The sequence below is a fragment of the Chrysochloris asiatica genome, unplaced genomic scaffold (assembly GCF_000296735.1).
Source record: "Chrysochloris asiatica unplaced genomic scaffold, ChrAsi1.0 scaffold00120, whole genome shotgun sequence".
NCBI classification, from domain to species: domain Eukaryota; kingdom Metazoa; phylum Chordata; class Mammalia; order Afrosoricida; family Chrysochloridae; genus Chrysochloris; species Chrysochloris asiatica.
In genome coordinates, this window is record NW_006408638.1 from 4696175 (window position 1) to 4708596 (window position 12422).

Below are 12422 nucleotides of genomic sequence, written 5' to 3' on the forward strand. Positions count from 1 at the left end.
CAACAACAACAACAACAACATATATATATATATATATGTAGTCCAGGTACTGCGCTGTAGATTAATGCACTGAGTTCACTGCAAGGTCAGTGGTTCAAGTTCACCAGCTGCTCATAGGAAACCCTGTACAGGGTTGCTCTGGGTCAGAACTGACTCAATGACACTTAAGAAACAACATACATACATATATATATGTGTATGTATGTTGTTTCTTAAGTTAGCCATCATGTCAGTTCTGACTCATATGAGCCCCTTGTAGGGTTTCCAGACTTTAAATCTTCATGGAAGCAGAAAGCCTCATCCTATAGTGTCACACAAGGAGTCCTACTGATGTTAGGACCCCCTCCCCATGAATTTAAACTTCTCAGTTCAAATCCCAGATTCAGCAATTTACCAGCTGTGTGACCTTGGCAAGTTAGTTCATCTTTTGAATCCTGTATCTTTATCTGAAAAACAGGAATAATATTAGTACCTGACTCACAGGACTGTTGTGAAAAGAAAACGCTGATAAAGAGCTCAGCACTCAATAAATACTAGATGTTATTTTCATTCAAGAGACCAACTTTCTGGCTTGGAGAATCTGTGGGCTGTAGTAGTAGGTGATTCAAATGGAAAGCATATCAGGTTGTGGAGGGAGGACCTTGAATATTAAGCTGAGAAGTTTGAATTATGTTCCATGGACATAGCAGGGCATTGAGAAGTTAAGAACAGATAAAAGGAGCTCACCGCCCTTCTATGAGACACAGAGTTGGGAGAGGCTGACTGGGCATAGGGAATGGACTCTGAGCTTGGACCTGCCTCCCCCACTGCTCTTCGCCAGAGTTGTCATCTCTCCCCTTCTTGGAACTCAAATGTTTTTTGTGTCACCCAAAAGAGAGCAAGATAAAGCAGAACTGTCTAGGATGTTGAAATCGTATTTCTACAAAGTAGTGAGAACTCAGAGTGAAGGCTTGTTTCAGGTGGGGAAATCATTTAAAGAGTTGTTGATTTTTTATGATACTAGTTAAAATAACTAACTTTGTGATTCAGAGTTGATGGACGATTTAAATTCATTAACCATATACTCATATATCACAGCTGTTAGACTACATACTAAGAGGATAGCTCCAGCACTCTAGAAACTGAGGAACTGACAAGATGAGACCAAGAGCATAGAACTCATTTTATGTAGCTGCTTATAACTTAACAAGGTGTTTATGTGTTTGATATAGGCCAATGAAGGAGAATTTGCAGACATGCAAAAATGCACATAACATTGGGATCTATACAATTATAAGCAGAATTGTGTTGTTTTAATCTAGTAAGGTCTTCTCTGGAGTCCTGGTGTAGCGCTATAGGATAAGTACTCGATCACAGGGTCAGTTTGAACTGCATGGTATTTATTTTTATAAAGCAGAGATTATACTGCCATAACTGTATTACCTATATAATATAGCTTATGAGAAATTTCCTTGTCATGGAATATAATTTTAATTTTTCATCATAATGGCTGTATAATATTCTATTGTAAAGTTATTTTTATTACAATAAAATAGTAGGATATTCAGGTTACTTCAATATTTGGCTATTATAAATAATTATCTTTTCATCTGATATTTTTATTGGGATATATCATAGAAGAAAAATGATTTTAAAATAATAAACACTTTAAAGCTCTTCTGATGTCATGCCTTATTGCCTTCCAAAGAAGCTGTGCCTATTTATTCTCTGTTGTTGTTGTTAAGTGCCGTCAAGTTGCTTCTGACCCATTGCGACCTTGTGTAGGGTTTCCGAGGAGCAGCTCATGAGCTTGAACTGCCGACCTTGCAGTTCAAATGGCTTTGCAATCTGACACATTAACCCACAGCACCATTTGTTCTCTACTGGTACTATATTGGAGTCCTGGTGTGGCACTGTAAGATAAGCACTGGACCACAAGGTCATTTTGAACCGCAAGGTCAGCAGTTCAAATTCACCAGACACTCCTCAGAAACCCTATATAGGGTGGCAATGAGTCGGAATCTATTGGACAGCACTCAACCACAACACGAAGCACTAAATTGGAGTCCTGGTGTGATGTAGGATAAGCACTGGATTGTTAACTGCAAGGTCAGCTGCTCATCCCCACCAGCGGATCCTCAGCAACCCTATACAAGGTCACTGTGAATTGGAACCAACTTGACTTCACTTACCAACAACAACAATTTCATTTACCAACAACACCAATAACAGGCACTAAACTACTCATAAGGGAGGACTTTCAACCCAATGTCTTCCTCAATTTATCGTTTTTGTTTTAACTTTGAAGACAGAGTGTAAAATAGGAGGATTGTGATTTGTGAAAAACATGAAAGAAGAATATGGGGCAGATAGAGAAATATTGAAATAACAGAGAAAAGTAGAGGGGAATTCCTGCAGTCTAAAGGAAGACTTCCCATATCCATGGGAGATATGGGTGTGTTCAGGGCAGGAGGAGGGACTTGGGGTATGAGAAAATGAGTCTTCTCAGGACTAAACAATCTCTGAGGTCCCCTCCAGCCCTCATATTCCACAGTTGTTTGTTTTCTAGAGAGATGGGGAAACAGAAGAAACAGAGTCCTTAACTGATTGGCCAGTCTCATCTTTGAATAAAGTCCTACCTTCCTTTTCTACCTAAAATTAGCCACTCAACCCAGTTCTCATCCTTCTGCCCACTCATCTCCTCAGAGTCATGTAGACTCCATTGAACTCGTCTCCTCTGAAGGGCCACCACCCCAGACGGCAGGGTACTTCTTATCAAATCACTGTCACAAACAAGACTGCAACCTCTCGGGCTTTATGAAATAGTGGCTAGAGGTTGATTCTTTGCCAGCACATGAGCATTTGATGAGCTTAGCAAGAGCAGCTTTACCGCTTTCCTCAAAATAACTGATAAGCTTGTAAGGAGAGCAAGTCGCCGAGTTCTGCATTTGTTTTCCATCAGGCAAAGACAGCTCTTCATGTGCAGAGATTAGTTGCCCGGGGAGAGAATAAGCGAGGCAAAAAGCAACCAGGAACATAGAAAATCATTTCAATAAACTTATGTCATGCGGTTTTTTTCCTGCAGCAGCTGTCTCACTGTCTCTTTCAGGTGGCCTTAATTTGAACCCTTTAAAGTTTCTGATTTTTGATTGGAATTGGAGAGATCAGAAGCTGAGGAGGCTGATGGACATTCCCGAGGTACCATCTAACCAGAAATTGCCTTTAATAATTTTTTTTTTTTCCAATTTGAACTTGAGTTCAAACACAGTAATAAAATCTTTGACATGGGGAGCCAGCACCTTCTGACTTTTGCAGTAATTTCTATCTTAACTCTATCTTAAGGTGGCCACCTCGACCCCTTACACATGACTGTATTCTTTCCACATGCTTTATAGGAATTGGCTTATTTTCTTGATTAAATGACCAGTAGCCTCTGCCTCACCACAGGCACATCTGTACTGTACTTCAGAGAATCAGGATGGTCTGAAGGAGCTGGCACACTGCCTATACCTTTCTTTGCAGACACAGTGCTCTTTGCCTGTCATCCTGACACATGCACTATTGGTAGGACACAGACTCCCTCATTAATGGTCCACATCTGCACATCCCCAAAAACATATATGCTGAATGTGGAGAGCTATTTTGGGTTCTTGGGATAGGGAAACTCTTTTAGTGTCTTAGTGAATTAAAATGCAATGATTGAATACCTTTGTGGGCATAGTATTAGCTCATTTTATATATATGAGAAATCCATTATCATCATAATGTGAAAAACTGATTTGCCACCCACTGTGTTATTGTGGAGCTGATTTTCCACTCTCTCTGTTGGAGAGAAAAGGGTTTGCACAACTACAAACATGACTGCCAATCACCCACCTGGAATAAATAATGGCAGTAACAATTGAAGAGACTTGGAAATGGTCTTTCAAATGCCAAATGAACTGATTTGCCATATAAAGCTCTATAGTCTCAGGATGGCCAAACCTGCTTATAAATGATCAAGTTCAAAGACAATTTACTTAGTTCCATATACACATGCAAGGGGGCTGCAAAAAGCTTGTGGAAAAATCTAATGAAGAGATAATGGAATTTTCTAAGAACTTTTTAAAGCCCCCTCCTACATCCACATATATATACTTACATCCACATATATATACTTACATCCACATATATAAACTTACATCCACATATATATACTTACATACACATATATATACTTACATACACATATATATACTATGCACTGAATTGAGTTTTTTGTTGTTGTTGTTTCTAATTGCCTTAACTAATTTCATATTAGCAAGATGAGGCTATACTTGCTGGTTTTAGTTATACTATTAAATGTGGCTATTTCTCCACTAATTTTTTCATTACAGCCAAAGGCAGATAACAATTTTGGGGTTTTTTCTGTATCCCACTTGTCACCCATAGTTATTTTTATTATATTGTTATCATTATAACTGCCTAAATGGCAAGGAGTCTACAGAGTGTTGAATTTATTTGCCAAGACCATCTTTTCTTAACCTATTTTTCCTCCTTCTTGTTTTTAATTTGTTTTTGTTTTTGTTTTTTCTCATTTAGATAAGAAAGGAGATTTTTGAACTTCTGGAAATGGGAGTACTCAGTCTGTGCAAATCAGAATCTTTAAAGCTGGGCCTTTTCTAAGTTTGGGTACAAGTAAAGATCCTAATTTACCAGTAGAACTTACATCTCTGTATAATGACCTGGCACACTGGGAGCACTCAGTAAATATCAGCTACTATTTTATTAACTACATCAGCATATGGATCACTGGGAATGTTTGACTTTGTGGATTCTTTGACCAAAATCAATCTTTCTGCCAACTCCCTTTCTTGTACAATAAAGTATCAGTGGTTTGCATGTGAATTTATTAAGCAGAGTATGTTTTTCTCTCACCAACTGGTCTCTGATGTGATTGTGCAGGAGAATGAAAAGAACAGCAGTGTGATTTTAGGCAAGCCCCTTCCCTCTCTGAGCCTCAGTTTGATCACTCATGAAATGAGAGGTATCTCTCACAGGACTGTGGAGGAAGCCGTGAGATAGTACCTGTGGAACAGCTGTGTAAATTGTGAAGCATGGTTCTGGCATGAAAGATAACAGAGGTAGTGGTATAAAGAATTGCAAGTTAATGTGGTACTTTGTAAATGTGTAAAAGACAACAGTGTAACTACAGCTTTCTTATTTGTTGTTGTTTTTTTTTTTAACTCTAAAAAATTTTAGACTGACAGAGAAGTTGCAATAATATTGCAAAAAATTCCCACATACACCCTGCAATGTTAAACATCTTACATGACCCTAGTACAACTATCAAAACTAAGAAATCAACATTAGTAAATTATGATTAATCTACAGACTTCATTTATATTTCACCTATCTACTGATGCCCTTTTCTATGTAGGATCCAATCCCAGATTCGACATTGCAGTTGATTGTCATACTTCCTAGTTGTTATTGTTAAGTGTTATTGAGTCAGCTCTAACCCATAACAACATTGCATAGGGTTTCCAAGGAGCAGATTGTAGGTTTGAACCACCAACCTTGTCATTAGCAGTCCAGTACTTATTCTACGTATTGCATTGGGCAAATCTGTTGCACAGGAACTTTTTAAAGTACTGAAGAGCAGAGATGTCAGCTTGAGGACTAAGGTGTGCCTGACCCAGGCCATGGTGTTTTCAATAGCCTCATATGGATGTGAAAGCTGGACAGTGAATAAGGAAGATCGTAGAAGAATTGATGCCTTTGAGTTGTGGTGTGGAAGGAGAATACTGAAAGTGCCATGGACTGCCAAAAGAACCAATAGATCTGTTTTGGAAGAAGTGCAACCAGAGTGCTCCTTGGAGGCCAGGATGGCTAAGCTTCGTTTCTCCTACTTTGGACACATTGTCCGGAGAGAACAGTCGCTGGAGAAGGATGTCATGCTGGGTAAGATGGAGGGTCAGAGAAAAAGAGGAAGACCCCTAATGAGATGGATTGGCCAGGTGGCATCATTGATGGTGTCAAGTGTGGCAGCGGTAGTGAGGTTGGCCCAGGATCGGACATTGTTTCGTTCAGCTGTGCATGGGGTCGCTATGAGTCGGTTCTGACTCGATGGCACCTGACAACAACAACAACAACTTATTCTACAGTGCCACACCAGGAGTCCTCATATTTCCTTAGTTTTCGCAAATCGGTGGCAGTTCCTCAGTTGTTCCCTGTCTTTCATGACCTTGACATTTTTCAAGGGTATTTTATAGAATGTCTCTCAATCTATCTCAATGATAGATTGAGGCTATGCTTATTTGGCCAGAATACCACAAAAGTACTATGTGCTTCTTGATGCATCATATCAATGAGTAAAAAATGATTTTATGTCTGATTGTTGGTTATGTCAGCCTTGCTCACTTGGTTCTGGTGGTGTCTGCCAGTATTCTTCACTGTAGTGTTACTATTTTACCCTTTATACTAAATAACGATCATGGAATATGTTATGGGTTGAATTGTATCGCTCCAAAAGATGTTAAAGTTTTAATTCCCAGTACCTGTGAATGTGGCCTTATTTGGAAATACAGGCGTATCTCGCAGATATTGTAGGTATGGTTCTAGACCACTACAATAAAGCGAGTATCACAGTAAATCGAGTCACATGAATTTTTGGGTTTTCTAGTACACATAAAAATTATGTTTACACTATACTGGAGCCTATTAAGTATCAGACAGCATTATGAAGAAATTTAAGATATTGTGAGAATAACCAAAATGTGACACGGAGACAGGAAGTGAGCACATGCTGTTGAAAATGGTACCGATAGACTTGCTTGATGCAAGGTTGCCAGAAACTTTCAAAAAAACACACTATTTGGGAAATGCAATAAAACGAGGTGAACCTGTATGGGCCTTACAATGTAAAGTTAAGATGAAGCCCGTATCCAATATTGTTCTTATTAAGTACCATCGAGTTGGTTCCGACTCATAGTGACCTTGTATAGAGTTTCCTAGAAGCAGCTAGTGAGTTTGAACCACCGACTTTTTGGTTAACAGTCCAGTGCTTGCCAGGAGTCCTATCCAAAATTATTTGTGTCCTTATAAGAAGACAAGAAGGGACACAGGCACAGGAATACACAGAGATAATGCCAAATGAAGATAGAGGTGGAGAGAGGAATGATGCATCTTTATAAAGCAAGGAATGCCTGGGCTACTAGAAGCTCAGAGAGAGGCATGAAGAGATTCTCCTTCAAAGCGTCTATGGACTCAATGCTGCTGACACTCTGATTTCAGACTTCTAACTTACTGACCTGTGAGACAGTACTTGCTGGGATTTTAAGCCACCCACCAACAGCCCTAGGAAATGGGTACAAGAAGCTTCATTTTAAGAGTCCTGGTATGGTGTTATAGGATAAGCACTGGACTGCTAATTGCAAGATTGGAGATTGAAGCCCACCAGCTGCTTCTCAGAAATACTATTCAGGGTTTCTATGAGTCAGAACTGACTTAACTGGTGCGTAACAACATTTAGGCTATGCAGATCACCTTTTTCTCCTCACACTTTTGCCCACTGATTTTTAGGAGCCACTGGTAGATCTTGCCCACAACAGTTATTATAGGGGCAATTTTCCCATTTCCTGCTACATCCTGTAAGCAAGAGCAGCTACATCCTGTAAGCAAGAGCAGTCCATTTTCCCTACTTATTTGTTTATTCAACTATTTATTTGCATAAGTATATACTCATGCTTACTTTATTTTGTGTGTTATAATACAACACTATGGGGTTTTATTGTATTGCTCAAGTTTACTTACTTTTTTTTCCACTTGCTTCAGTAGCCTTGGTTAGTTATACATACTATGCGCTGTTCACTATGTTCAAGGCTTCCACTTGAATAGTCTATCATGCTTACTCCTTGAAATAGTCCTATAGGAAAAGTGCTATTGTCCACATTTTACAAATGATGAAACTGAATCTCACGGAGGACACACACTAGTTTAGGTAGCAGACCTCCATCAAACCTATGCTCCTCATGTTCACTTCAGGGACCCACAGTTGCCTTTTGGAGACTCAGAAAGATGCAGCAAACAAGAGGTAATAAAGCAAACAGATGCCAATACTGATATGTAAAATTCCACCTTCAAATCTTGATTGAGGGACTTTAAACAGTCTGACAAGCTAGCAAATCAGACGCTTATTTTCACACAGTTCTAGAGGCTAAAAGTCCAGATCAGGGTCTTGGTATCCTGTCTTTCTGATGGTCTGTCTCCAAGTTTCTGGTGACTGCTGTTGATCCTTGGCTAACTTTGCTTTCAGACAATCCTCATGTGGTATCTGTATTTTCCATCCCTACCCCCATCCCCCGCCGTTACCTCCATGTCTGTCTGTCTCTGTGTCTGTTCAGCTCTTTTTATAAGACATCATTGAGAAATGATTGAGTATAGAGCCCACCCTTATGCTCCTGTGGTCTCTGTAACATAACAAAAGAAATCCCTATTTCCTACAGGATCACATTCACAGGTACTAGGGTTAGCATTTCAACATTGTTTGAGAATACAATCCACAACACCACTAGTACAAAATGAAATTTTATTCAAGTTGTAGCAAGACTGTTTCCTTAATATGTGAAATGTTCTTGGTCAATGGTAAGAATGAAAATGGATTGCATACCTTCCAAATACAGACATTCAATTTTCTGTTAAGTGACATATCTTAATCTGGAAAACCCATCAAGCATGACTATAAGAAGACAGATTTCCAAATTGAGACATTACAGCCATTGCTGTCAAAATTCAGACATCAAGGTGCTACTGACTTATAAAACTAAAAAATAGGAGAAAATCATAAACATTATACATATTATACATGTATTGTTGTTAAGGGCCTTCAAGTCAGTTACAGCTCACAGTGACCCTGTATAGCGTTTCCAAGGAGCCACTGGGTAAAATTTGTATAGGACTATGTATATGTGTTAGTATACCCACATATATGAGGAGCTTAAAACGTTTGTGGAAAAATTAAAATTATCTTTTAATTCCATTTTTCCACAAACTTTTTAAAGTCTCCTCAGAGTAAAAGAGGACGACCCTCAATGAGATGGATTGGCATAGTGACAGCAGCAAGGGGCTCAAACATAGGAATGATTGTGAGGTTGGTACAGGACCAGGCAGTGTTTAGTTCTATTATGCATAGGGTCACTATGAGTTAGTACTGACTTGATGGCACCTAACAACAACAACAACGTATACAACCAGTTTCTTATTCTATCCATATTTAGTACTTTTGAATCCCACAGCCATCAGAAAAAGGCAGAGAAATATGATGCAATCCTATGCAGTGACTAAAGAGAAATGAAAACAATGATTTAAAAAGCACTCTCTGAAATATCTGTTGTTACAATGACACAGCAGCTGCTAAATGCTAACAAATAATCATATCAAGGAGCTCTGGTAGCATAGTGGTTATGAATTGGGCTGCGAACCGCAAGGTCAGCAGTTCGAAACTACCAATTGGTTCTACGAGAGAAAGATAAGACTTTCTGCTCCCGTAAAGATTTACAGCCTTGGAAACCCTGTATAGGGTGGGTATGAGTTGGAACCGACTCCACAGCACATAACCAACCAACCAACCAACCATATCAATGTAGAACAGTGGTTCTCAACGGGAGGGTTTGCCCTCAAGAAACACAGAGGGAGAATTGTTCCCCAAGGGATATTTAAAATGTCTAAAGCCATGTCTGGATGCCACGCTGGGAGCCTACAGGCATCTGGTGGGTAGAGGCTAGGGATGCTGCTAAGCATCATATAATCTGATAGGACAAACTTGACAACAAAGAGTTACCCAGCTCAAAATGTCAAAAGTGCTGAGGTTGAGAAACCCTGCTCTAGAAATTCTGAAAAGAGAGTGTATGAAGTTATGTTTGCATACTTGAAGAAGATTTATTTAGACAAGAAATCGGGTAAATATTTTTAAAAAAAACACCCTGTAAAATGTTTATCTATCTCTCAAAATTAATATCCAGAAAAATGTTTTTACTTAACTAACTTCACAAACTGTGAAGTTTCTTCTAGTTTGAAATTGTGGTTAGTTTGGGTTTATTGTTTTACAAAAAGCCCAGGGAATACTTATATTCTTATTGGTGGTGGTGGTGGTGTTGTTATTATGTGCTGTGGAGTCGGTTCCGACTCATAGCAGACCTGTCAAGGGTTTCCAAGGCTGTAAACCTTCACGGGAGCAGAAAGCCTCATCTTTATCCCGTGGAACAGCTGGTAGTTTAGAACTGCTGACCTTGCGGTTCGCAGCCCGATTTGTAACCACTACTCTACCAGAGCTAGTAGTAATACCAATTAAATGTGCTCTTACCCAAGTTTGGAACAAGAACCACTGGTGGCATCAAGGGATAAGCACCAGAGGTTAGTAGTTCAAACCCAACATCTGCTCCACAGGAGAAATATGAGGTAGTCTCCTCCTATAAAGGTTTACAGACTCAGAAACCCTATGGAGTTTTCCTCTGCCCTGTAGGGTGACTGTGAATTGGAATTATTTCCACAGTGAAGTTTTTTTTTTAGAGTCATGTTAAAACACATACCTAGATTGCAAACATAACTCATATTTTACAAGCCATTTCTGCATATATAATCTAATCTTATGAGCTATTACTGCCTTTTATACCCAAGCTCTTGACCATATTTATTTAGTAAAACAGATAGTAGCCATGAACTAGAAGCGTTTGCCGCCTTCTCATTCAACGCTGATACCAACTAGTATACTAGTCCCTTCCAGGCCAAATTCAAGTGGCATGCAGAAAACTGCTCATTGATGTTTTGCCGGTTTTTTCCATTTTGCAAGTGACCAGTTTTTACTTTAAATCAGAATCCCCCTGGTGTAAGTATTTGCTTCTATTTTCTGTTTTCAAAAACCTGCTAATATTTGCTGAAGTCGTTGTCTTATTTGAATAGTCCAGCATGACTTCTCTGCCTGATGTTAATAATAAGGGAAGTTTAGGAACCATCATAGATCAGTACTTCAAAACTCCCAGTGGCACAGTGGGAGAAAGATGAGGCTTTCTGCTTCTGTAAAGATTGACAACTTTGGAAACCCTCTACAGGGCCACTGTGAATCAGAACCGACTCAGCGGCACACAACCACCACCACCAGGAACCATCATGCTGCTTAATTCAAGAAATCCTAATTCTACTTCCTAAATGCCAGTTTTTTAAGAAGAGGAAGTGATTATGAACAGCCTGAGGAAATGATGTTAGGGGATTTCTTAACACCTGAGAAACCCAAAATTAAGCCAGTATTAACATTTCAAAGATGATGATTACATGGATCCATTTTCCCATGCTTTCCTCTTGCCTCTCCAAAGTATGCTATCCCTTGGGGAAAAGGTTAGGAAGAAATATTTTATAACTGGCATGTTCTGGCAGTTTTAGGGGTGAGATTAGGCATGTATGTTCTGCAGTTCCCTTTTTCTTCTGTCTTCCTCATTATCACAAATAGCCAAGTGAGCTGTAATCTGAAAGCATTTTTCCAGCTTCATTTGTATTCATGTCAGGCAACAGCCACATTCAGAAAAAAAAAAACTAATAGCCTTAACTGTTTATTTTCAAATTCATCTCCAAGAATTTAAGCAAATTCTTAAAGATATATTCTTTTTCTCCCTTTCAGGAAGGGTGTGCTTTGAATTACTTAGTCACCACATCCCACACATAATCTAGCTGCATCTCAGTGTCACCAGACATGGGGTTTTTACAGACCTTGTCTGGAACCTTTCTTCCAAGGCATGGCATTTAGCAAAATAGTCTTTTTGAGCCTAAGGAAAATATACCTAGAAATGGCTGATTGAAGAGGGCTGTTCCCTAGATCTGGGTAATAAATAATTCCAGGAAGCAGAAGATTTTACAACTGCAAAGGAGGGTTCATTCAAATTTTAATAATATCATGAGATTATTATGATAATCTCATGAAAATTCTAAAAGCAGTTTCAAGTGGGGAAATAAGAACCAGTCATAAGGCAACAGCAGCCATGCCCTTATCCAGTCTAATGAATTAGATAAATAAATGTCCCATCCAATCAGCTCTGAGCTGATTTCTGGGCATCTGAGACCAAATCTGACCTCCTCTCTGAAGGCAACCACTTTCAGAAAACTGATGCATTCCCTCTCCCCATAAGACTGACTAGTGACGCTGTGAGATAAAGCACTGGACCTCAAGGTTGGTGGTTCAAACTCACCAGTTGCTCCTAGGAAACCCTATACAGGATTGCTATGAGTTAGAAGCGACTTGGACAACACTTAACAACAATAAGACTGGTGGCATAATTATAATGAAGGCCAAGTCTGTCAACATTGCTTTAGTAGTTGTGAGCATCTGAATGTGCTAAGAGTTCTATGAGATATGCAGGTGAGTGAGAGTTGATACAGTGTGGTAAGAGCAGAGAGCTCAGCTATGACTGATTTGT

At 39.3% G+C, this 12422-nt stretch overlaps 1 protein-coding gene across 1 annotated transcript in view; it reads left to right on the forward strand.

Moving 5' to 3' along the window:
• The window catches only part of LOC102816377 (uncharacterized protein C3orf26 homolog), a 43612-nt gene extending 38865 nt beyond the window's left edge, over positions 1 to 4747 (forward strand). The window contains exons 9-10 of the mRNA XM_006868645.1: positions 3089 to 3177; positions 4561 to 4747. Of these exons, the coding sequence (XP_006868707.1) occupies positions 3089 to 3177; positions 4561 to 4644 (173 nt within the window). The 3' untranslated portion in view covers positions 4645 to 4747. The remainder of the gene's footprint in view (positions 1 to 3088; positions 3178 to 4560) is intronic.
• Positions 4748 to 12422: the final 7675 nt, after the last annotated feature.